At 43.0% G+C, this 26840-nt stretch overlaps 1 protein-coding gene across 6 annotated transcripts in view; it reads right to left on the reverse strand.

Moving 5' to 3' along the window:
• ripor3 (RIPOR family member 3) overlaps positions 1–26840 on the reverse strand; it is a 186640-nt gene that overhangs the window by 52269 nt on the left and 107531 nt on the right. For 3 of the 6 annotated variants that reach the window (XM_039735353.1, XM_039735350.1, XM_039735352.1), the window contains 8 exons: positions 20754–20906; positions 16977–17055; positions 10862–10885; positions 10727–10780; positions 10108–10257; positions 6115–6178; positions 5904–5947; positions 5491–5616 (listed from right to left, as the gene is read on the reverse strand). In XM_039735353.1, coding sequence (XP_039591287.1) covers positions 5491–5616; positions 5904–5947; positions 6115–6178; positions 10108–10257; positions 10727–10780; positions 10862–10885; positions 16977–17055; positions 20754–20845 — 633 coding nt within the window. In that variant the 5' untranslated portion in view covers positions 20846–20906. Of the gene's footprint in view, positions 1–5490; positions 5617–5903; positions 5948–6114; positions 6179–10107; positions 10258–10726; positions 10781–10861; positions 10886–16976; positions 17056–19698; positions 20010–20753; positions 20907–25969; positions 26081–26840 lie in introns of those variants that run through there. The other 3 variants (XM_039735348.1, XM_039735351.1, XM_039735354.1) reach the window with 2 other exon arrangements.

Genomic DNA, 26840 nt, shown 5'->3' on the forward strand with positions numbered 1-26840 from the left:
GGAGGAAAAACGGCCCAGAAAGGACTGATAAAAAGGATGCTTGGTGCTGGAGCACTGTGCGTGTGCGGGGACATTGTGTTTGAGGACCATGTCTTTAATAAATGTGTGTTTTAAGAACTTGCCAGTGTCTGTCTGGGTTGTGTCCGGGCTGTCTTCCACAGTGTATAAATCGAGATCAATGGCAGGTGCCCAGAGTGATGTGTGGACAATAGAGACAAAGCCAGACTGGTGTGCACAGGTCATGGCCGGCATCTCATTAAATCATATGTAGTAAAATATGGAGTAAAACAGCTCGTAATAATTTAAGTCAAATTTACCTTTCTTCTGAAAGTTACGCTGGAGTTTCTGAAAATTGTGTTTGCTTCTAAAAAATATACTTGTGCTTCTGAAAGTTTCACTTGCTTCTGAAAATTACAAGTACAATTCTCAAGCGTGAATAAACTGTCAAAAATACGTCATTAGATGCCCGAGGCATTCTCTATAGAAGAAGAAACAATTCACTGGTCAACAAGCATTTTGCTTCTGGGATTCTTTCATCTGTACTTTAACAAATTTCACTTGCTGACTCCAAATCTGTAAATCCAAATTTTGTCCAGCACGTTTCATTTTTTAGTTATGATGTTCCAGGTCTTGGACAACTAGGGTGACTGGACAGTAAAGGTGATGCGTTTCAGCATTTAAGAAATAAGTTTGGTTCCGAAAAAAGTGGAGCCAAAATGAAGGAAGGTGTTGTTGTTGGCCCTGAAATCTGTGAACTGATGCTTGATGATGAGTTCAAAAGGAAATGAGTACCCTCATTCGTTGCGGTGTTCCAGAATTTTCTTGACTGTCACAGAGCAGAGAATTATACTGAGCTTGTGGAGAATATGCTGAAAGTATGTTAGCTTACGGGAGCCAGAATGTCACTGAAGATGCATTTTTTACATTCTCGACTTTTTTCCACCAAATCTAAGCAATATCAGATATTAGCACGGGGAAAGATTTCATCAAGATATAAAGGTGATGGAAAACTGATATCGTTGAAAATTCACTCCGAGCATGATGGGTGACTACTGTTGGTTCTTGCAAAGAGAGACGGATGTGCAGTAGAAGCACAAAAGCGAGTGCCTCCAACATTTTTGGGCACGCTGACCTCACTTTTATATTGAGGTAAATTGACATAAATATACTTTAATGTGTCTCTGGTATCGCCTTCCGTTTTTTTTTCAGAATAAACATCAAAACAATATTGGTGGAACAGAGTCTAAACTTTAGATATCATGTTGATACATTATATTGATATTCAAAAGTGTCAAAATATCAATGATGTGTATTTCAAAAACCTGACGTGCTAGCTTAATTCCGATTTCATATATGAAATCAGTGTAAAAAACTTAATATAGAGATGCTCTGAAGTTCCCAGTAGCAAACAAAAAAAAATTTTTTTGTAGACCAGTGATCGATTTTTGTTACTACGCATGTGCCATAAAGGTGGAACGATGGAGTTATTTTAACATGTGACCATTAGAGCCTATTATTTTCTTTCTCATTATGTCTCTAAAACAGCAAATATTTTTCTGTGCATTTTACGGTATTTTATATTGCAGCATTTCTCAATCTTTAAGTGTTTGCAACCCGAGTTTTAATAACAGTTTTAATTGCGCCCCCATAACATTTTTTGAAATGTAGATGGATATTTTATTATACCTACTTAACTTTTATCGACATTTATCTAACTCTATATTTATTGTTCCAGTATCAGAATGTAGTTTAGTTAATTTGTTTTGGTTTCAACAGATGTTTTTTTCATATTTTTGATTCTTGTTTTCTTTTTTTCACATCTTCACGTCCCCCTTTTTGTTACTTCGCACCCCACCCCACAGGTTGAGAACCACTGGTATATTGGTTTCAGAGATGCTTTTCAATGATCCCATGTAACAGAAAAGCCTTCTCAGGGAAAACCTGTTGGCTACACTCTTCACTTTACACGAGTTCCAGTTTTCTGTTGCCAACTTCATTTATATAATCTTAGAGAGTTAGAGGCAGTTGTGTCATGTGCTTTTGAACACCGGTCGTGTAGTCTGATCAGTCCAATCATTCTGTGACTCGCCTCTTTGTCACAGAGATGAGCTCTGAGCGTGTGTGCGACTTGAGAACCACTGCTCATCTGCAAGTACAATGCCCATAAAGCAGCACCAGCGACAATAAGGACCACCTTATTAGGTTGTTAAACAGAATCTGCCTAAATTTCCTTCATCTCCCACCTTCCTCTGTTGATCAGTCTTGGGGACTCAGACAGCATTTCTATAATATATAAAACTATTTTACAGTCCCTTCCTTTCAAAGATCCAGGAGTACAGTGAGAAAATGATCTCTCACTCAACATCTCAGAAAAGGAGTGGAAGGTAGCAATGCAGAGAATTCTCTTGAGGTCCATATGTGCAAACCATAGAATTATCCAACTCACCATTATTTATCGAGCACATCTGTCTCGTTTAAAATCATCCAAAATGTTTTCAGGGCAAAATCCAACCTGTGAACATTGCAATCGGGTTCCATCCTCACTGGGCCACATGTTTTAGGCCTGCACCAAATTAACATCATTCTGGACCAAAATCTTTAAATGCCTTTCAGACAGCCTTGGTGGCCCAATCCCTCCTAATCCACTAACAGCTGTGTTTGGTGGGCTCACAGAGGGGCTTAAAGTGGAGAAGGACAAACAAACTGTGATCGCCTTTACTACACTATTGGCACGTAGACTTATCTTGCTAAATTGGAAGAATCCTAACTCTCTTCTTTTAAGTAAGTTCATGACTGATGTTATATATTATTTGAAATTGGAAAAAATCTAATTCTCACTTAGAGGGTCTATGCAGAACTTTTTGAAAACCTGGCAGGATCTGATCAATAATATTTTAAAATAAGCTTTTAAAGCACTGAGGAAGCAGATTCTCTCCCTGTTTCTTTTTCTTCTCCATTTATCTTTATTCACTTATTAATTCATCTACAGTCGACCTTTGACATACGACCGGTCTGACATGCAAACAACGATTTACGACCAAAATTTTTGTTTTGATTTACGACCAACATCTTGCGTTACGACCTGAATGCGGTGACGTGTATCCGCTTGTGCGATTGTAAACAAACAGAGGAGAGCATTCGTAAGCGTCAGTCGGAGCTCAGATACATGTGTTTGTGGACGGAATTTCGGTCAGTGCAGTGATTTATCTATATATATAATTCACTAAGACCATGGCAAGCAAGATGCATAATTGCTAAGGAAAGTAACGAAGGTAAAGAAAGCGATTGTTAAGGGATGTTAGCAGGGCCCCTGAACTGTGGAATGGTCTTCCTGCTTCTATAAGAGATGCCCCTTCAGTCTCAGCCTTTAAATCCCGGCTGAAGACTCACTACTTCAGTTTAGCATATCCTGACTAGAGCTGCTGATTAACTGTACAGACTGCATCTCTGTTGTTAGTCATTAGCACTATAACATAAGTAACATGATAATTATATTTGAATACTAACCCTCACCTATTCTGTTTCTTTTCTCGGTACCCAAATGTGGCCATTGGTGCAACGGCCCACCTGCCAAGTTGTTTGCCTGCCTATGGTAAAGTCATCCCTGATGGAGGATCACAGGAATCATGGGAAAGAGGGGTCCTTTCATCGGAGCAACGTTTCAGCCGTGGCATGGCCAAATGGGGAGGCAGCTAGATGGATGAGGTCTCCAGGACTCTAAAAATATCCAAACCTAATTATGTCAAATCATCTACTGTTAAACCGTACTTCTAAAATTTTTATTATTATGCTGTCTTAAGGAAATGTTCTGTTCTGTGTATTGTATCATATTGACCTCCTTCTTTTGACACCCACTGCACGCCCAACCTACCTGGAAAGGGGTCTCTCTTTGAACTGCCTTTCCCGATGTTTCTTCCATTTTTCCCTACAAGGTTTTTATTGGGAGTTTTTCCTTGTCTTCTCAGAGAGTCAAGGCTGGGGGCTGTCAAAAGGCAGGGCCTGTTAAAGCCCATTGCGGCACTTCCTGTGTGATTTTGGGCTATACAAAAATAAACTGTATTGTATTGTATTGTATTGTATAGCGGGCTGGCGCAGCATATCATGATGTCATCAGGCTGAGTCAGCACCAGCTTGCTTTGGAGTGTATTATTACAGCAGTTTACAGCACGACCAGCTTTGAACTGAGTGCTCGACTACTGTCATTATTAACTTGAGAAACAGCGATCACAATCGAAACGAAGAAGGAAATTGTGCGGAAATATGAGAGTGGTGTTCATGTGACTGATCTCGCTAATATGTACGGCATGTCGAAATCCACCATCTCGACAATTTTACAAAGAAAAGATTTGCATAAGGAGGCTCCTTCTAAACAATAACCACCTTCCGTTTCATTCTCCTCCTCCTCCCTTCCTGCAGCCCAAAGATGTCAAATTAAATGGTGAGTACAGAATGAAATTGTTGTTTCTGGTAGGCTAGGCACTTTTTATAACTTTTTGGTTAGTACATTAGAAAAATTATTGGTGTTTTGGTAAATTATGCGCATCATACAACCCTTTTTATTATGAAAAGATTAAGTAAGTGTTGCTGTGGGAGGTTCGGAGCGCATTATGGGTATTTCCATTATTATGGGAAAAATAGTCTTGACTTACAACCAACTTGAGTTACAACCAGCCCTCGCGAACGAATTGAGTTCGTAAGTCAAGGGTCTACTGTATTTGCTTATTTTTACTAGCTTTTAGTTTTACTCTGCTGGCCATGCTCTCCTTTTCAGGGGTGGGGGTTGATTTGTTTTCGATCCTATTTTTATAAAAATGTATCTATTTGTATGCAATGTTGTGTGATTACAATAAAAATCAATAAAAAAAAAAAAAATAGGGTTGAGATTGTGGCTGAATACCCCATTCCTGGATAACATTTATACAATCAAGCAGCACGTTATTGGCTGTCAAGCCGTGCTAAAACGTCACCTCAGAGTCGTCTAATTCGACGTACCAAGTGATATCCAGTCATGTAACCTGACATTGTCTGGTGATGAGTTTAGTAACTGCCGTCATCAAGTTTGACACCATCTCCGATTAGAACACAAAACTGGCGTATTAGCCCACCGGAGTGTGGAGGACGTTAATGGGGTGCTACGAGAGCCCAGTGTGATCACACTGCTCACTGTTTACGTGTTGCTGTTATAGAATGCATTCACTTCAATTTTTGGACATTGTTTTACACAAATAAATAAACTTGCTTGTCGGTTCTGCGCCCGCGTCCCTGGTGCATGTTTGGCTTGTTCAAAGCACATCTGGGCACAAGATCACAGGGAAACACGAGTGGAGCATCTGTGTGCAATCAAGAGGCACCCAGCTGGCATGTCTCTGAATATGCAAATTCCTGGCAGAGTAAACATGACATCGGACCCTTCTGTGTTTACAGACCGGGCCAGTCCTTCTGTTCTGCTCGCAAGCCCCTGGCTTTGCCGTCTCTTTCTAATTACCGTACCTTGATTTCAAAATTTTCATGGATGTGAGGCAGAAAGATCATCCGTTCGGTGTCCCACGTCTGACGGTTATCTGTCTGAATTTTTCCCCTCAGCTTCCATCTCTGGCGGCCAAGTCTGATTAAAACCTTCAAAAGAAGAAACCTGAGTCACTCATTTTTTGGCAGCAGCCATTTGTTTGCCCTTCATTTCAAGGTGCAGCATATGATTAAGCCAGTAGATTCTTAAAAGTCACGGCCTCTACTTGGGGGTAGCATCCAAGTTTGTAGACAAAGGAGACTTTGTGAGACTTCCAGAGTCAATGCTTCATTCTTCATGGCCGCTCAGGGAGATTTCAACCTTTCTTTGCCGCTTTGCAGTAATAATGGATATGCACCTAAGAACAGTGGTCTGAACTTGTCTTGGACCAACGTACCTCATACTGATCTCCGGGACACAGTCGGGCGAAGCCAATCAGTCCTGAAAAAGATACAGCAGCATTGAATAAATGGGCACTGTTCACTGACCTCTAATGAACATCTCCTGTCACCAAACTTCACAGGCCTGGAAACATGCAGACCCAACACTCCCCAGCAGCCCCGCATCTCCAACTCAGAAGTCACCTCATCCATCTCATTGGAGTTTACCTTTCATGCTGACGTGTAGCTCGCCTAGGAGGATTTCAAGGGCTCCTTCAATTAAGCACATGTCCTGAAAAACAAGGAAAAGCGGAATAAGTGAGTCTGTGCCTTCAAGGGTGAAAAGTGGCACACTGTACCCGCTGTGGAACATGCATGTTGCCTACTGGTATACAGGCCTGTGTGGGCGTAGTAAGAAGGAATTCTGAATAGCAACTGATGCCGCTGTGTGTCACCACGCAACCGTGACATCAGAGCACCATAGAAAGTAATGGATGAGGGCTCACGCTGTGCTGAGTACCAACACCACAGGCTTTCAATATCAGTCAGCGATGACACTAATGGAGAGACTTGGATCAGCACTGCTGACTCAAATCTCTGGAGTCCTTGGATCAAATCCTGGCCCGGTCCCAATCTGAATGGAATTTGCACACCTCCTCCATGTCTGTGAGTTTTCCTCTCCCATCCCAAAGACGAGCATGTCCAGTTAACTGGCTGCATGAGGGAGTGCAGAGCCTGTGATGGGCTGGCTCCTCATCCAGGGTTGGCTCCCGCGTCCCAAACACGTGTAAAGCAGACCTGACAAATGCAGGCAGATGTTGATTTTACAGTCATATGAAAAAGTTTGGGAACCCCTCTTAATTCTTTGGATTTTTGTTTATCATTGGCTGAGCTTTCAAAGTGGTAACTTCCTTTTAATATATGACATGCCTTATGGAGACAGTCATATTTCAGCAGTGACATTAAGTTTATTGGATTAACAGAAAATATGCAATATGCATCATAACGAAATTAGACAGGTGCATAAATTTGGGCACCCAACATCAATACTTCTTTGGTGAGGGTCTGGATTCTGGATGGAGGTATTTTTGACCATTCTTCCATACAAAATCTCTCCAGTTCAGTTAAATTTGATGGCTGCTGGACAGCCTGCTTCAAATCATCCCATAAATTTTCGATGATATTCAAGTCAGGGGACTGTGATGGCCATTCCAGAACATTGTACTTCTCCCTCTGCATGAATGCCTTTGTAGATTTTGAACTGTGTTTTTGGTCATTGTCTTGTTGGAATATCCAACTCCTGCGTTACTTCAACTTTGTGACTGACGCTTGAACATTATCCTGAAGAATTTGTTGATATTGGGTTGAATTCATCCAACCCTCAACTTTAACAAGGGCCCCAGTCCCTGAACTAGCCACACCGCCCCACAGCATGATGGAACCTCCACCAAACTTGACAGTAAGTAGCAGGAATGTGGTGTTCTTCTTCCGCCATGTAAAGCGCTTTTTGTTATGACCAAATAACTCAATTTTTGTCTCATCAGTCCAAAGCACTTTGTTCCAAAATGAATCTGGCTTATCTAAATGAGCATTTGCATACAACAAGCGACTCTGTTTGTGACGTGAGTGCAGAAAGGGCTTCTTTCTCATCACCCTGCCATACAGATATTCTTTGTGCAAATTGCGCTGAATTGTAGAACGATGTACAGATACACCACCTGCAGCTGATGTTCTTGCAGGTCTTTAGAGGTGATCTGTGGGTTGTCTGTAACCATTCTCACAATCCTGCTCATATGCCGCTCCTGTATTTTTCTTGGCCTGCCAGACCTGCTGGGTTTAACAGCAACTGTGCCTGTGGCCTTCCATTTCCTGATTCCATTCCTTACAGTTGAAACTGACAGTTTAAACCTCTGAGATCGCTTTTTGTAGCCTTTCCCTAAACCATGAGACTGAAAAGTCTTTGTTTTCAGATCTTATGAGAGTTGCTTTGAGGATCCCATGCTGTCTGTCACTCTTCAGAGGAGAGTCGAAGGGAAGCACAACTCGCAGTTGACCACCTTAAATACCTTTTAGCACTCATGATTGGACACTCCTGTCTATGAAGTCCAAGGCTTAACAAGCTCATCCAACCATTTTGGTGTTACAAGTAATCAGTTTTGAGCAGTGACAGGCATTCAAATCAGCAAAATGACAAGGGGACCCAAATTTTTGCACAGCCAGTTTTTCACATTTGATTTAATTTCATACAACTAAACACTGCTTCACTAAAAATCTTTGTTTGGAAAACACCCCAGTACTCAGATGTTCCTAGGAAATGAAAGATATACCACTTTTATCTTTTTTGTTGGACGTAAATTATTATGCAGGCTGAGAGGGGTTCCCAAACTTTTTCATATGGCTGTAGATATGTGCAACACCACAGTTTGGACACATTTCGTTTTATATAGCGTCTTCATACACAAGTGCGGAGTCATTTACAGCTTCCTACATGGAGCACATGTTTTCTAAGTTGAACGCAAACAGGAATTTATTTCATCTATGCCCTTTCCACCATAATTTAATAATAGTAATAAATGTATTGAATGCAGCTTCATGTTTACTGAGCTGTGTCAGAGCCTCTTAACAAGTCGCTTATTGTGTGTAACCGTGTTGATGTGACGCACTCAGGGTCACACTGACGGGTACGAAGCCAGCAGTCTTACAGCTTATAGCCCAAATATTTGGTCATCTGGCTTTCCATGTCTTTCTAATGGAATGTTAAGAGTAAGGTAAGCTTTATCATGAATGAGCTTTATTATTTAAAACTGTAAATTCATCCAGCATTCATGAGTGTGGGCATGTCCTATGTTGCCCACTTCAGGTATGCCTCCTCTTATGCCACTGGTGCTGCGGCACACGCAAGGCTAAACGTTTAATAAGTGTGCTCACTAAATGAATGGAATTATTTGTTGTTGTTGTTGTTGTTGTTTTCTTCTTCTTTTTCTTCTACCGTGTTCTTTTACTTTGTTAATTTCTTGGCCAACTTCAGTAAGCATGGTTTTGTGAGTGTTCCTCCGCCAATGCATTCCAGGATAACCTCGAAATGACACTGCTCTGCAATGGTAATAACAAATATAGATTATAAAGTCTGCGGTGGGCTGGCACCCAGATTGGCTCCAGCAGACCCCCGTAACCCTGTAGTTAGGATATAGCGGGTTGGATAATGGATCGATAGATGGATGGGCTATTAACTTATTTTGATGGGTATTAGTAAGTTAGAGAATGACATCTATGCAGCATTTCCTAACCAGATTCGGAATGCAATAGCATGTCCTGGAAACAACGGGTACAAGGCAAGACCATCACTGGGCCCACTCATTCACAAGGGTGAATTGGGAACAGCCAATCAACTTTACCAGCACATCTTTGGGGGGGATGTGGAATGAAAACCAGACTACCCAGACGAAGGACCTGCATAGACACAGGGAGAACATGCAAACACCATACAGGCATTGGACTCAAACCTAGTGCACTGGATCCATGAGGCGGCACTACTCACCACTGCACCACCATGCCACCCTAGTAAGTTATGGACAAGTGTTTCTGTGTCTGTGTATCTCTGTGTCCGTCCAGTTGCGATGTCTCTGTCATTCCAAAAGATGGAGCATCACAAACATTTTCAGTAATTAAATGCATTGCATTGGTCATTCCAACAGATGGTGCATTGCAAACATTAATGTTGCTTTTGTGGGTTTTATCCCAAATGGCATGCAACAGAGACACATGTGTTGCGTGGTGAACTGCAAATGTCAATGCCAAAGTCTACGGTGATAGATTTCAACCCATCTTAAATGGGTAGCATAGCTCATAATATTATAACATTGTTACCCTAATGAGCAAAGCCCATTTTTTGCTTTATTTTCTTATGGCAAGCAGCATTTAGATTTTCATTGGAGGTGAGAGATAGTCAAGCTGGGGCTGCCCATTGTAGAGCTGGTTTATCCCATTTGAGTTTGAGTGCCCCTGATGATGTCAGCATGCCAGTCAATGACTGAGTGACATATTGATTTCAATCATAAATAACATGGAAGGCTCTGATTAATGTTGTTTGTAATGATGAAGAGTTTGAACAAGAGTGAATACTTTCAATAGAGAACCCTGAGACTTCCTAGCCTGGAAATCCTGGCATGCTCCTGTGTTAGTTGCCACAATGTCACCCACCTATGATAGGGTCATGTATACCTCCATACACTCCTTGTAGTTCCTGCTGAGCTCCAGGAGACTCTCCCGTGACGCCTTGGTAGATGGTAGCATTGAGAAGGCTTTCTTCATATTCTGAGCCCCATCACAGAGGCGCCAGTGAATGCAATATGACTCGTAAAGCTCCTCGATCTAAAATGAGAGGAAAGACGGTCATTTCATAATGGGAAAAACAATGGCGTCTAGTATGCTGTATGCTGTGTCTTTATGCTTGCAGCTCTGATTGTCCAATAGTAACATTGGTGCTTCCTGTATCACTGTTGCTTATGAATACTATAGGGTGGTCCAGATCTAATTATGCAATTTTCACTACGCTATAACTTAATAAGTTCATTACATAGAAAATCACCCGAAAAATCCCGGACCATCGAGAAGTGTGCAAACTGACGACATGAAGAATCGTCTTCGCGCTGAACTGGAATCATTGCCGCATAGTAAATCAAAGTCATCCAGACGATCTGGATCTGCATAATTAGATCTGGACCACCCTATACAAATAAACCGGTGAGGACTACTTGAGTGGCACAGAGCTTTCTATGTTCTCAGGTGTCGGGTTACAATATATGACGTAAAAACGCAGTCGAGCCCGCCAGGGCCTTACCTTACTAATGTGAAACTCCAGCCTCCGGATATACCTCTCAGCTGCCCTTGTTTGCTATATAAGATTAAAAAAAGGCATCCTGAGCCACAAGGTCAGGTCATTTCTGTGAAACAAAAAAGAAGGAAGAATGCATACCTTTTCCAAGTCGTAGAGAAAAGCCTGCAGAGAGAGACAAAGGATCAACAATGAGTGAATCTGAGGTGCTTGTGATCGCACACTGGCCTTCTGCCTTTCATTTGCCTTGCAAGCACATACCGATAGGAGGCAGACATTATCTTGGTTTTAATTCCAGTTGCTAATCAGAACAAAATGTGTAAAAAATGCACTGTGAGACCCTGGAGCTGCAGGGCATTATGGGTTTGTTCATGGGGTAAAGACAGGTGATGATCTCACACCACAAGGCTGCCAGTTCTCCTTCACCTCTGACTCCCAAACTGAGCCATGGAGTGATACTTAATCTGCTTGTGCTTATAATGTAACATATACATCGATTGGCCACAAAATGAAAACCACTGGGCTAATTTCGTGTAGGTCCCCCTCGTAATGCCAAAGCAGCTCCAAACCTGTCGAGACAAAGACATCCACAAGACCTCTGAAGGTATGCCTGTGGTATCTGCACCAAGAAAATTAGCAGCAGATCATTGAAGTCCTGGAAGTTTTGATGTGGGGCCTCCATGGATCGGACTTGCTTTTCAAGAACAAGATGCTCACTTGGAATGAGAGACCAAGCCAACACCTTGAGATATTTGTCATGTTCCTCAAATCTTTTGCAGAGTGTCAGGGTGCTGAAATAGCACTGCCATGAAGGGGTGTATCCCCTTCATCTTTAGGTAGGTGGTATGTGTTAAAGTAACATCAGGGTTTGCCAGCATAACATTGCCCAGACCATCACACTGCCTCCATTAGCAAGTCTTCCCACAGTGCATCCTGCTGCCATCTCTTCCCCAGGCAAACGACGCACATGCACCTGGTCGTCCACATGATCTAAAAGCAACCTAACTCATCAGACTACGCCACCGTCTTCTCACATGTCCATTGTAAATGCAGGCCCACATTCCCTCTGTGTGTCCTGACACCTTTCTTGGACGGCCAGAATTACATTTTTATGCAATTTGTGCTCTTCTGTGACAAAGCAACAGACAGGCTGGCCTTCTCTCCCCATGAGCCTTGGGCATCCATTAGCCTGCTTCTAGTTCACCAGTTGTCCTTCCTTGGACTACTTTTGGTAGGTAATAAACCACTGCACACCATATCCCCCATGACCTGCTGTTTTGGAGATGCTCTGACTCAGTCGTCTAGCCATCACAGTCTGGTTTGTGTCAGAGTTGCTCAGATCCTAATGCTTGTCCATTTTTCCTGCTTCTAACACATCACCATCAAGAACTGACTGTCCACTTGCTGCCTAATCCCAACTCTTGACAGCTACCACTATAAAGCGATAATCAGTTTTATTCCCTTCATTTATCAACAGTTTCTTTTTACTTGGGGCTGATGGGTATATAAACACTGTATATGTAAATACTAGCTGTGTGTGGTCTTTGGGAGAAAATAACAACCTGAAGACCCTCTAGCAGCTTTACTATATTCATGAACTTGGAGAGGCGTCAGCTAACTCTTAAGGGTGCAGAGGACGTGGATCCACCCGTGCTCACTGCCTCCCTGGCTTTCATAAGACACTGGTGAAGCCATCTCTTAGCCGAGTCCTATTAATCTTTGTCTCGAGAAAATATCTCCAGATAGACAATGATTTTAATGAAAACTTCAAGCCTTGCCCCTCTATTGCCATTTCACTTGCACGTTGTCGAGCCGCAGCATTCGTTACAACATTGTGTCTCTTCTTTGGTGTCATTAGCCCAGCATCATTGTTGTGTGGCGGTGTTTGCTGCTCACAGGTCTTTCGTAGTAAGAAGTTAGGTGCCAGCCTCGTAGAACTGCATGCATGCACCATCTAGTGGCTGTCGTTGAGCATGACTTGCTCCATACATACTGCGATGGATGGCCAGCTGCTCATCCCGGCTGACACATCCAGGCCAATAGATGGCGTCTTCCCTGAAGCATGGTGGTGCCCTGGATTCCCGCAGAGCATCATGGGAGATGGAGTTCAGCTTCACAGCCCTGCTGGGTGCCGTGGGTGCCATCGTGAGATGCCGCAGGGAGACGCAGGGATTTTTATTTTCCCTATAGCCCGGAAGTACTCCCAAGTCACAGGGATGGAAGAACAGAAGTACTTCCAGGCTGAAGAAAAATATAAGTCTTCATCTTCCAGGTCAAGGACTATATAAAGGACTATAAAAGACCTGGCAAGCTGAGCCAGAGTTGGGAGGGTGTGTAACGGAGTGCTCTGCACTGCTGGGAGTGGAGGATTGTGTTATTGTGATTATTGATTATTGTTTTGGAGAATTGTGGTGCTTTGTGCGCTTTATTTGAGAAAATAATTCAATTATATTTGGTACTTTTACAAGTGTGTCACGAACATCTGTCTGTTGGGTTTCACGGGGCAACAGCAATCTCTAGCGTCCACTCATTTACAATACGCACACAGGACTTTTGTTAATCTATATTACTAAACGAAGGCTGTATACAGTGCATCCGGAAAGTATTCACAGCACATCACTTTTTCCACATTTTTTTATGTTACAGCCTTATTCCAAAATGAATTAAATATTTTTTTTCCTCAGAATTCTACACACAACACCCCATAATGACAATGTGAAAAAAGTTTACTTGAGGTTTTAGCAAATTTATTAAAAATAAATAAACTGAGAAAGCACATGTACATAAGTATTCACGGCCTTTGCTAAATACTTTGTCGATGCACCTTTGGCAGCAATTACAGCCTCAAGTCTTTTTTAAATATGATGCCACAAGCTTGGCACACCTATCCTTGGCCAGTTTCACCCATTCCTCTTTGCAGCACCTCTCAAGCTCCATCAGGTTGGATGGGAAGCGTCGGTGCACAGCCATTTTAAGATCTCTCCAGAGATGTGCCACTCCTTTGATATCTTGGCAGGGTCGTTGTCCTGCTGAAAGATGAACCGTCACCCCAGTCCAAGGTCAAGAGCGCTCTGGAGCAGGTTTTCATCCAGGATGTCTCTGTACATTGCTGCAGTCATCTTTCCCTTTATCCTGACTAGTCTCCCAGTTCCTGCCACTGAAAAACATCCCCACAGCATGATGCTGCCACCATCATGCTTCACTGTAGGGATGGTATTGGCCTGGTGATGAGCGGTGCCTGGTTTCCTCCAAACGTGACACCTGGCATTCACACCAAAGAGTTTAATCTTTGTCTCATCAGACCAGAGAATTTTGTTTCTCATGGTCTAAGAGTCCTTCAGGTGCCTTTTGGCAAACTCCAGGCGGGCTGCCATGTGCCTTTTACTAAGGAGCGGCTTCCATCTGGCCACTCGACCATACAGGCCTGATTGGTGAATTGCTGCAGAGATGGTTGTCCTTCTGGAAGGTTCTCCTCACTCCACAGATGACCTCTGGAGTTCTGACAGAGTGACCATTGGGTTCTTGGTCACCTCCCTGACTAAGGCCCTTCTCCCCTGATCGCTCAGTTTAGATGGCTGGCCAGCTCTAGGAAGAGTCTTGGTGGTTTCGAACTTCTTCCACTTACGGATGATGGAGGCCACTGTGCTCATTGGGACCTTCAAAGCAGCAGTTTTTCTGTAACCTTCCCCAGATTTGTGCCTCGAGACAATCCTGTCTCGGAGGTCTACAGACAATTCCTTTGACTTCATGCTTGGTTTGTGCTCTGACATGAACTGTCAACTGTGGGACCTTCTATAGACAGGTGTGTGCCTTTCCAAATCATGTCCAATCAACTGACTTTACCACAGGTGGACTCCAATGAAGCTGCAGAAACATCTCAAGGATGATCAGGGGAAACAGGATGCACCTGAGCTCAATTTTGAGCTTCATGGCAAAGGCTGTGAATACTTATGTACATGTGCTTTCTCAATTTTTTTATTTTTAATAAATTTGCAAAAATATCAAATAAACTTTTTTCACATTGTCATTATGGGGTGTTGTGTGTAGAATTCTGAGGAAAAAAATGAATTTAATCCATTTTGGAATAAGGCTGTAACATAACAAAATGTGGAAACAGTGATGCGCTGTGAATACTTTCAGGATGCACTGTATATGCACGGATGCCAGACGCACCGAAATCGCATGCGCACTGCGCCTCAGCACCCGAAAGTCAAACCCAGTGGCTTCCCAGAGTCAGTAGGTGGTGCCCGAACAACACAACACAACCTGTAAACTAAACTTGAGGTAAAGCGTGCACGCCAGGTTGTATATATGCACAGATGCCAGAGGCCACAAGCAAGCCGTACACACTACCACTGCCTCCCGAACGCGACCGCCCAAACCACCGCATATACCACCTTCGTTTAGTAATGTAGCCCTCCAAGCCCGAATTCGGCACCATGGTCACTTCAGCACGCGAATCCACCGCTGTCAGCAAATGACTTCTAGCTAACGACACAGCCATAGAAAAACAAAAACGAGACCGAATAGATTTAAACAATGAACGCAGGTGCCTACAACGCGCTTCTGAAACACCAGAACCAGATCAATCATAGCTGCAAAAAGAAACCGCTTTAGTACAAATATGTTTATTTAATTAAGTGAAAACTTTCCTATACAACAATTGGCCCAGTTTGAGAGATTGAAGGTGGCTGCCCGCGTGGGTCCTGTAATGGCCAGTGCTTGTACTTGACATGATAGGCTTTGGCACTGCCTGACCCGAAAGAAGTCAATAAGTGGAAAGGGAACTTCAGAAAGTCTTTCTTAACGTTTGCCTTTCCATTCAGGCCTTCAGTTTTATACTCAATTAGCAAAATCCCGAGAAGTAGTGTGTTAAAGAAGTTATGAAAAAGAAAAGGAAACATTTTAAAAATAACGTAACATGATTATCAATGTAATTGTTGTAGGCTTATTTTAGTATTGAGAGTGAATTTGAGGATTGTAAAAAGTTTCATTTATGATTGTAAATGTTGTGTATGAGAAATGTACATTTTTAGGATGTAAGGATCTCTTTGTAAACGACGCCCTTGGGGTGTAAAATGACCACGCTGTCTGCTGAGCTTACTCTTGAGCATGCAACATACAGTTGGCATCTTGTGTCAAGTCAATGCTGACCTGTTTTAGAGTCTGGTTCTGTGACTTATTTATTGGCGTTTGGATTCGAATGGGAGGTCAGAGGGTATGAGAGGGATGTGAGGAATAAATCCGGTCTCCCCTGAGCCAGTTCCAGTGAAGACAGTTACAGTACCTCAATGAGAATCTTGTGCAAAGATTTCATCTGAAGCCTGGTGCCATTACAAAGTTTTGATTGGTAGTAACATAACTGGTGCGCCGACCATCAAAAGTAGAGTATGTGGAGGCCTGCACGGAGGATTAAGAGTGTGAAGAAACTAAATGAAAAGGCAGGAAGACGTGACGCAAAGCGAACAATAACAGGCTTGAAGCGGTGGACTAAAGAAGAAGGGAGCAGGGAGCACAATGAACAGCTGAGGAAAGTAAGAAAGCAAGTGAGGAGGCACATGAGTGCGGGACATCGTTAATGTGTACAGGCAGGGAGCTAACCATGTGGTACGTGTGCGGACAGCAGCCGTGCGGAAAAAGGAAGGGGGACCGGGGATGGCGTCTCTGTCGTGAAATAAATCTTCTGTTAACGGAAATAAGGAATGAAACAGCCAAAAGGAGAGGTCAGTTCTGAAAGTTCCTTACGGCATAATGGTGAGAACCACCAAAAAGAAGACGTTATTTTCAAAGGTTCGTTACGGGGCACGGTGTGAAATGAAGCATACTTAATGTTTGTAAGTACAGTGTAAAGGATGAGCATGGGAAATTTGGGCTTCCTACGTATATTGAAAGTCGCAGACATAGTGACGAGGGGGTTCCCCTATCTATATATACAGTTTAGGGGGTACACCTATTTCCCCCCCTCTGGGTGTTGCAATAGGACATGAAACATACCTAATTTTTGTAAGTACACTGCAAAGAATGAGCACGCGAAATGTCAGCTTCCCACCGATATGGAAAGTGGGAGAATTAGTGAGGAGTCAGTGAGGGCCTTGCCTTTCAAATGTGTAGATTCAGGGCCATGGGGGCCGCATGTGACAGGGACCAACCCTAGACAGGGAACCAATCCATCACAGAACCTTATTTTGTCATTTTGATTCAAGAGCAGTGGGCAGGTTTTTCATGACAGTTTTTGATTTCCTCATTTTGGTCTTACCAGTCTGGAATTCCTTCTGGTGTCTTTCTGCTGGGAAGCGAGGAAGTCCAATTCCATCTGGTGGGCTTCCAGGTACTCACTAGACAGGAAAAGAGATAATACAAAAGATGGATTTAGAGCCATGAAACTCATTACTTCATCCATGAAATAGTCAACTGTAGAATTCATAAAGAAAAAAAGAAAAATGTTCATGTTTAAAGTGAGGAGTCTTGAGCAGATAACCAACTCCATCTTTGCAGCCACTGACTGGCATTTCTGTGTGAGTGTTTACTGACAATATACACCGGAAATTCATCTTGAGTTCTGTAAACAGAGAGCGGGGCCAAGGGCTGCTGTGTTTTGTATGAAAATTGTAGGGAAAAGAAATGAAGAACAGTCTGAAGTAGTGTAAGCCACAGTAATCTGGGCTGTTCATAACAAATGTAAGGAGTTAATTCAAGGGGTACCATTTCATAGTAAACAAGAACAGCAGAATCAGATATTAAAATGTGTGCTTCCATTAAAATGTTTAAATCTAAATATTCTTAATTGTAAAAGACATTTGTAATATAATGATGGAGGTCCATAGTGGGCTGTACTCCTAGTAAAACTCAAAAATAACATTAGACGAGGTGAGACACAAAAATAGCCAGATTGGTAAAAAAAAAAGAAACATTTAATGATGAATTACAGCATTCTAAACATGGTGTGGTAGCCGACCCGGACACAGACAGGCGGAAACGTCAATGTCACCCACAACACCTTTATTCTCCATATTTACAAGTGCACAGACCCCCAAAAGTCCAGGCCACAACACAATGCCTTCTTCCTTCAGGCCACCTCCTTGCCTCCTCCTCCAGACCTCGTCCATCTTCCATCCGACTCAAGCTATCGAATGGAGGGAGGCGGCCCCTTTTATTCACAAGCTCCAGGTGCCTCCCGATAAGCTTCTGCCAGCACTCCCCAGTGTGGCGGAAGTACCAGCCACGCACTCAGAAGCACTCTGGGTGTCGCTGGTCTTCTTTCCCCCCCAGCACTTCCGGGTGTGGCGGAAGTGCTATGAGCCAGGGCTCCTCAGGCATCCGGGCGCCCCCTGCCGGTGACCACATGCCCCTACAGGGTTGAGTTTCCGTACTCCGTACCCGTGGTCCCCAAAGCCACCAGGCCACGCGCTCACAGTTGGGAGGAGGCGTAAGCCCTCCTCCGGTTCTTCTGGGCGTCCCGGTTGGGTTCCACTTCCAGCCGCTTGCCACAATGGTCACCTCCTCTATACTCCCCTTCCCGATCTCTACACCGCTCCATACGTATCTTCCATTGGTTGAAACAGTGCTGGAAGTCTTCTTGCTTGAGGCTTATCAACAGGCTTGCTGTTTCTGTCTTCACGTCATCCACTGTTTGATTTTCAGGAACAAGTAAAAATCACAGAGAGCTAAATCGGGCAAATAGGGAGGAGGATCAAGGACAGGAATGTTTTTGTCAGTCAAAACCTGCTTAAGGAAAAAGCATTGTGCGCGGGAGCATTGTCTTGTCTTGTCTCGCTGTTTGCTTTTTTCACCCGACATTATCGCGGCAACTCGTGTAGCGATTGTTGTGCGAATACTGACTGGGTTATTCACAGGATATTCCTAGCCGGTCGGCAGTTTGAGAGGGTGTGTAGGATGGGATGTAGTTCTAGGATTCACATTCGGCCGACCTCCAGACGGTTTCCCAGGAAAGCCCCAAGCCCAGTCTGGTTATTTTTGTGTCTCACCTCATATTCATAATCACAGACCTTGAAACAGACTGAAACGATAACCCTCATGGTTATGTATAATTTTGGTCATTTCTAATATGCTAGGAGTGGCTCTTAGAGGGCTAGGGCTACCACTAAAGAATCAAATATCAAAAATATTATCATATTTATGGTCAGAAACCTCGAAATTGCATAAAACGACACTCCACACGCCTGTATTACCATTGCCCATTTTTGTCAAAACTTTGTGAAAAGCTTGGGTGGACCCCTGGGGTTGGTTGATGTGCCATACACAACTTCAAGTCCTTCTGATCATTTTTGTTGAAGACACCTAGTGGGTTACTCTTTATCATCAGGGTGTCATTTACTGTATGAAATACGGTCTACAAAATGGACTACAAATCAGAGTTTTAAGGTCTAGGGGGACTAAAATAGGAAGGAAACCCAAAAAGCTTAACATCTTGCATAACTAGACATCAAGGCAAGTGGAGCGGGATGTCACAGTACGTTAGGGTTTTCTCATACTGGAGAGTCAGGGGGCACAGGTAAAAAAACTGAAGAGATTTCAAAGCATTCCAATGTAATTCTTATAAACACACAACTTAAAAAAAGTGTAAATAGCATTTCCATTTAATCTGCTGCTACTGTTACTTCTTGTCATCTTATGGATACATGCTTTACCAGACACTTCTGAATTTAAAAGAGAAGGCAATGTTCTAATGATCATGGCACATCGAGTCCGACCCTCCTGCCTTCTATAAAGTAGAGGGGAAAACAGTCCTTGATTCAATGAAATGTGCGATTCTGGTCCTTGAATTGAGGAAGTGTGTCATTTTGGGCCGGTGAAAGCAGCAGAAAAAGATCCCTGGCTTGGCCCATATGCCAAGCACTATGGATACACGCAGTGCCTCACTTCCAGTGTGCCCAGTCACATGCCACAGCCACTGTGCTGCTGCACTCACTTGCCCCCCACCCCCAACCCATACCGACCCACAATGCACTTTTGCTTACTTTTATTTCCCCTTCTACAAATACTCCCTCATGGTGAGCTGCTTACTGATACTGTTAAGCAGTCCCAGGACAAAGAATGTTTATCCTGTGATCTTTGTGACATGCTGTGCCTCCTCACGCCATCTTAGGGTCCACACATGATGTGCTGCCAAGAATCTCCAGATGAGCTGCTGTCTCTGGAATGCCTCTGTCATGCCGGAAGAGACGATCTTTGCTCTCAGTGTCCCTCTCGTTATGTTCTCAAATTGTCTTTGCATAAATAATTCTTTTAAGCCTCTTGCTTTTTCATTTCCTGCTTATGAGTGCAAATTCTGAGAAAATGTTCATCCAAAGATAGAGCGTGCAAACATATCCATAGAGAGAGAGTGCCAGTGGAGTAAGAAATGAGAAAAAAATAAAAATTGAAAATACTCAGTAATGGAGCTACACACACATCAGCCTGCATACTGCACATTTACAGTATGTCCTCGTGTATGAACTGTACACGTGTGTGTATTAGCAAATGACTGTGAATACACATGAAAATACCGCGTCAAATAACCCAGAGTATGCATGTAGGAACATAGAGCTATCTATCTATCTATCTATCTATCTATCTATCTATCTATCTATCTATCTATCTATCTATCTATCTATCTATCTATCTATCTATCTATTATACTGTATAGTGCCTTTTCTATCTATCTATCTATTATACTGTATAGTGCCTTTTCTATCTATCTATCGATCTACATATCTATCTGTCTATCTATCTATCTATTATATAGTGCCTTTTTATCTATCTATCTATTATACTGTATAGTGCCTTTTCTATCTATCTATCGATCTATCTATCTATCTATCTATTATATAGTGCCTTTCACATCTATCTATCTATCAGGTTTGCATGTGACTCTTTGTATGTGTACACTTCAATCCATGAATGTCGACGCTTGCAAATGCTGCTCTTGTGTGTTTGCTCTTTCTTGAGTCGTCTTGTGTACCCCTCTGCACACGAGTGTAGGCCCTTTTGCACATATCAGAACCTTATCACCACACACTGCACATTAACTTACTTTAGGCCCTTCTGTAAAGCCTTGAATATCCTCTCCACTTGCTGTGGCTGATGGTCCCGGGCCAGTGCTGCCTTACTGGAGCCGGACTGCATCCTTGGGGACTTCTGCAGGGACACTTTGGACCTCACAGAGCTCCTGTTGACGGAGTAGGACCTGCAATAAAACAGATTGAAGAGGAGGTGGCGGGTAAGAGAAGGACCAATGAGGATAGAGAAGGTACATCAGGACAACACAACATGGCAGAGATGGAAGAGTGGGAGACACGAGAGTGATGCCTGAGATGTTGAAAATATCAGTAAATGATGAAATAGAGTGGGGTTGCACCCAATGTCTTCCTCAGTAACTCTTGTGAAATCAGGAAGGTGAAGCCTGGGTGGCCTATTAGTGGCAGAACTCGTCCTTCTGCTGCACCAACTGATTGTATGACTTTCGACTTTGACTCAGACACCTAGCGTATGTGGTGTATGGCTGGCTTGGAGGCTGGATCCAGTAATTTGTGCTAAATCATATAGGTGTGACCAGCACTGCCCTTCAGTCCTCAATCTATCCAGACAAAGCCGCTGTGCTGTCATTTATCTTGTGGTGGATGTGATTCAGGCCTGAAATTACTATAATTTTGATTTGAAGAGACGAGACAGCTGCCTTAAATATCCCCAAACATCTCTAAAACAATGGTGTGTCTCATCTGCCCCATCACTCCATTTAGAAATGATTTTCTCGTGCCTTGTGTACAAATGCAAGGCTGGGATCAGACACACCACTATAGTCTGTTTATTGCATCTCCGTGGGCACACAGGCTGCCAAGCCTCTAATTAGGCCGAGTCCGAGATTGCTTTTTTGGAAGATGCTCTGCAAATAGAGTTCAGAGTAACCATTAAATGTAAAATGTGGAGTCTAGAATGAGAGCCGTGGGCGTGCTGGGAGCAGATGTTCCACACAGGGAGACCCTCCTCAGCAGGGAGCAGAAAGTGACCGGGGTGCACACACACACACACACACACTATCATGGCCACGCAAAGGTTCCTCTGTGTGCTCGACACCATTATCATCACAAGTAGCTGACCGGGATACCTAAAAATAGCGTTTGCTGGCCTAGCACCCTCAAGACCTGAAGCATACACTCAGGGGTCTGCATGATAGTTAACCAAACAGCCAATCCTGCACCTGAAATACAATATACAGATGAGGCACACATGGTCGAGATGTTGTTTGCTGAATATTAGAATAGACTAGATGCGTGATCTAAAGGACCTGGACTTGAGCAGGACTGAGTCAATGCGGATCGGAACTCCTGAGGAATATTCCCAGCACTTAGCTGAGTCCACACCTGGATTACTCAGGCTGTTATGGAGGCAAAATGGGGTTCTATTTGGTTGTGCCTAATAAAGTAGCCACTGAGCGTAGCTTACAGGATCAAGGACATTGAGTATCTGAGATCTGCACTTGCACTGTCGCCATCAGAAGGTGCCTTCCTAGAGCCAATGTGTAACTTCATTATTTGTCAGTTTGCTTGCCATATCTAATCTTTCTCAATAATGTGAGCACAGGACACATTAGATGACATGACCTCTTGGTGGCCCAGACCTACGAATGTAGGGTGGGGAAAGCCTTGGAGGTCTTACGTGAGGTCAGGATGACAAAGGCCACCCCAAAGCAAGGTGGTATTCACTTAGGAAACAACTGGAAGCCCAGGTGTTGTGTTAGCTGGGCATAGTGTTTGTATTTTTTACAATAAATCACTTATAATTTCAACTTGGAGGTCTACAGTTACTTGATTATAAGCCGATCTGCTGTAGCTCAGTAGATGTTGCGGTCTTGGATTCTGATCGACTTCTCTGGCACCTTTAAATATCTATCTGTTTTAGAAGCTAGTTAACCCAATTCAAGTGTTTACATACTGTATAAGAGCGCTATTTTATATAATGTACTGTGGCCTGCAGGGGGCGCACCAGCTCCCCAAACCAGACACAGAGAGAGACACAAGGCTTGCATTTGGCTCTGAGAAATTCTCCCCATATAAAGCACAAAACAGCCCACAGCAATGCCGTTCTCTTCTCCGTCTCTGTCTCTTCTTCTCTCTTTCTCTCTGTCCGCCTCAACTCCTCCTCCTTCAGCAAGCTTCGTCACCTTGCTCCTGACTCTGGCTCCCGGAGTAGTGGCAGACAGCTCCTTTTAAGTAATGGCCGGAAGTACCTCTGGTGTCCCGAAGGCTTAACCCGGAAGCACTTCTAGGTAAGGCTGGGGCCCCGCAGGTCTGAATCAAAGAACTCCAATGCCGATGAAGCCCTGTTGGAGACCTTGACGCTTGGTAGAGATCTGGGGGAGATAATGCCGTGTGCTCGCTCTCTCCACCAGTCCTTCCAATACGGAGGCCTCCCAGCCGGGTAAGGGTCCTGGCCGTCCCTCACAGTACAACTATTCAAGAAGTGCAGTCAAGCTGACACAGTATCTCTGGGGTGTCAGTTGGTAGAGCTTCTGTTTGCAATGGAAGCTGCTTATACTTTAATCACACAAGAGAAATGAATGCCTAATACATGACGCGAGAAAGCTGGAAACGCCGACCTTAACTGACAGTTAGAATTAAGACAATATGTTCAATGGTGTTTTGTAAGTGTTGATACTGTCTGCTTGGTTGTAAGATCACAGAGTCACAAATAGAGTTAACTTGAGAGGAATATCCAAACCCAACCCTAACCCTAACCCTAACCCTTCATGGCCCCCTCTTTTGTAACCAAAGTATCTTTATAACAACAAATGTTATTTTGTAGTCAAGCGTCTGAAATGTATGCAGTGGCTCAGACTAGAGTGGAAGCCATGAAAACTGCAAAAAGTGCTGTTTGCACAAATCCTTTCATTTTCTAACCCACTTGTTTCGATTCAGGTTCAGGGGAGTGGAAGCCCATCCCGTCAGCCCTAGGTGAGACTCTAGCTGTTGGGGTCAGTCCACCACGCAGACACGACACCCACATGCAAGGCCAATTTAGCTTTGCTGACTAAACTGATAAGGACATCTTTGGAATGTCAGAGGAGAATCATCCCACCGGTGCGTACCTGTGCCGCATGGACAACTAGAAGCCAGGAGCTGTAAGGCCGCTACGCTAATTACTGTGCCACCATGTCACTAATGTGTCCAAGTTGTAATTTAAAACTGTGCTGCCCCTCATGCAGCTGTTGTGTAATTAAGCAGAGTCTGAGAGAGCTGATATTGTAGCTGACCTCTCAAGCATATTTTCCATTTTTTTATTGGTTCTAAGCAGGATAGTTGTTCTATGACATGATAAGTGCTGGGAAAATTGTTTTTTTTTATCCCTGTAAGTATTTAATATTACATTTTTCTTGTATTCTTAAGCTGCAAGTTCTCCAGTATTTTTGTAAGGGAGTTTATCTTATTTCTCGATCTGGCACAGGGGCTTTGCTAGCATTTACACATATGAGGGGCTTATTCCCCCATTCTGTCAATGCCTCTAGTCCCAGTGGCGTAGCTCAAGTTAATGCCGCTCAGGACAGGGCACTGCTTCAATTTGCTGCCCTCCAACATATCTGAATATGTTAACTTATTAAATAGAAAAAGAAAATGACGTATAGAGAAAAAATAATATACATATTGCATAGATTTATTCATATATAGAGAAACAGCAATAATTTTTCACATATAATTATTTATAAGCATTAACTATACAAAAATATAGTATAGACGCATGGATAAGCAGTGTTCTAATTACTAGTTTAATTTAATTACGCTGCGAAAACCAGAACCAGTGTAGCGTTCAAGTGATAGGTGGGGATGTTTTCTGAGCAGAGCAAGAACGCATTCGGGTTGATAACGAAACAAAATTCTAAATTGTAAATTACTTTTTCTGCGGTGGGTTGGCACCCTGCCCAGGATTGGTTCTTGCCTTGTGCCCTATGTTGGCTGGGATTGGCTTCAGCAGACCCCCGTGACCATGTGTTCGGATTCTGCGGGTTGGGGAATGGATGGATGGATGGAAATTACTTTTTTATCTTCCTAGAAATTATTATTGATGTAATATTTATGTTTATTTTTGTTATTCCCTCTCATAAATTTCAACTGTTGTGTCTGATGCCATCACAGAAGGAGAGTCTGAAAATTATTTTTGAAGCATTTGTGGATAAAAATCAGAGAATTTGACTTTTTTTCATTCACAAGTGATATTTTTCTGAACCCTGCTGCTTACACACAAATTGTACTGAGGCTTTTGGCCAATAATGACACCCCCAAAAAATGTGCCACCCAGCCCCACCTAGTTACACCGCTGTCTAGTCCCCTTGGAGGTTTTTTTTTTTGCCATGTTAGAGCTGGCGCTTGGCTCTCCAAGACTGGGGGCTGCACATCAGGGTACGGGGGATTCTATTGATTCTAAAACCCAACAATACCACCGATCTGACACACATCACATGTTACATACTGGCAGCACGTACATTCATTTTGATGGACACGGTGTAGCCCAGATCTTAGCGTATGTACTATATCTTATATAACTGAGCATATCTACTGTATATTTATTAATGATCTCCATTCAGCTTTGTGTCTGTCTGTCAGTCAGTGCAGAATTTTAGCACCAGCAGAGCCAAAGGTCCTAAAGATGAACAAAACCAAAAGGAAAGACATCACAAAATGCTTTCGAGCAAGTCTGACTCGATCCTATGACTGTTGAAGATTCATATGAAGTGTAAACTTAAATAAATGTAACATTTAAAAATTTGGTGTATGAAAGCCAATAATACAACTATCCATCCTGAGACACTTTTCCAATAGAGGATCATGGGAAGCCAGATCATATGGTATAGAGTAAGTCCAGGTTGGGATGCCATTCCAGGGACAGCTTCCACACACACACACACACGACACTCCATTTGTTATCTGGACACATGGGCCATGACTGGGATTGAAATCCACGCTCATGGAGATGTGACTGAGTGTGCCACCCTGCTATCAAACTGTCACTACATTTCCACTGCATACTTACAGGCAAGAAATACTCAATGTGAAAATAAAATTACAGTAAAGATAACAGCTCTGGAATGACCTGCCTTCTAATAGAAGGGATACCCTTTTGGTCTCAGCTTTTAAATCCTGGCTGAAGACTAACTACTTCAGTTCAGCATACCCTGACTAGAGCTGCTGATCAGCTGTGCTGTTAGTCATTAGTACTACAATATAAGTAGTATGATATTTATAAACTGATACAACTAACCCTCCTCTCTGCTGCTTCTCTTCTCTGTGTCTTGATGTGGCGCTCAGTGCCGCTGCTCTACTTCCTGGCTGATCTTCTGCGTATGGAAAAGTCATCTTGGATAAAGGAGCCCTGGAATCATCAGATGGAAAGACTCTCTCATCAGATTGGACCTCCACTATAGAACACCCAGGCAGAGGTAGTTGACCAGTTGGCCGAGCTCTCCAGGACCATGACTTTATTTATATATATATTTGACTTTCTCTTTTACAATTTTAGTCTCCTCTGTTGTCAACTGGCCAACGGGCAGATATTGTTAGCTTCCATTTATACTGAACGAGTGTCTACCTTGTTCATTGTGTGTTTTAAAAAATCTTTTACATGTGTGACAGTTCTGTATTTAGTAATTAGTATCATCTTGTATTTTAACTGAGAATTCTTCACATTGTTCTACATCTGCTCCCGGTGAAGAGCACTATAGAGAAAATAAGTTGTTATTGTATTGTTAGTAAAAGCGGCATGAAGAAGTGACTCAAGTCCCACTTTCTGTGAGGCCTGTAATGCTTCAACCCGGCCATCGTGTTTAGAGAAAACATTGTTTTAATTCCAGAAATGATGGATGGATATTTGGGGAGACACAGAATCCCAACTTTGTAGTGAGGCCTAATGTGTGTCTATCCATCTTTTTGTGATTGCAATGTAAACTTACAGTGGATTTCCAGCTGTTTTGTAAATAAATTCAAAGCAGCCTTTATCTAAAACGCTTTAATGTTTTAATTCAAATTGTTAGCTGAACTGCACTCACTTTCCCAGCTTCGCCCACCCCATAGGCCTGACGTTCCGTCCAGACGTTTCACTCCCTTTCAGTTCAGAGTTCTCCGGAGTCGTGTAA

Source organism: Polypterus senegalus, chromosome 14 (assembly GCF_016835505.1).
Source record: "Polypterus senegalus isolate Bchr_013 chromosome 14, ASM1683550v1, whole genome shotgun sequence".
In the NCBI taxonomy this organism is placed as follows: domain Eukaryota; kingdom Metazoa; phylum Chordata; class Cladistia; order Polypteriformes; family Polypteridae; genus Polypterus; species Polypterus senegalus.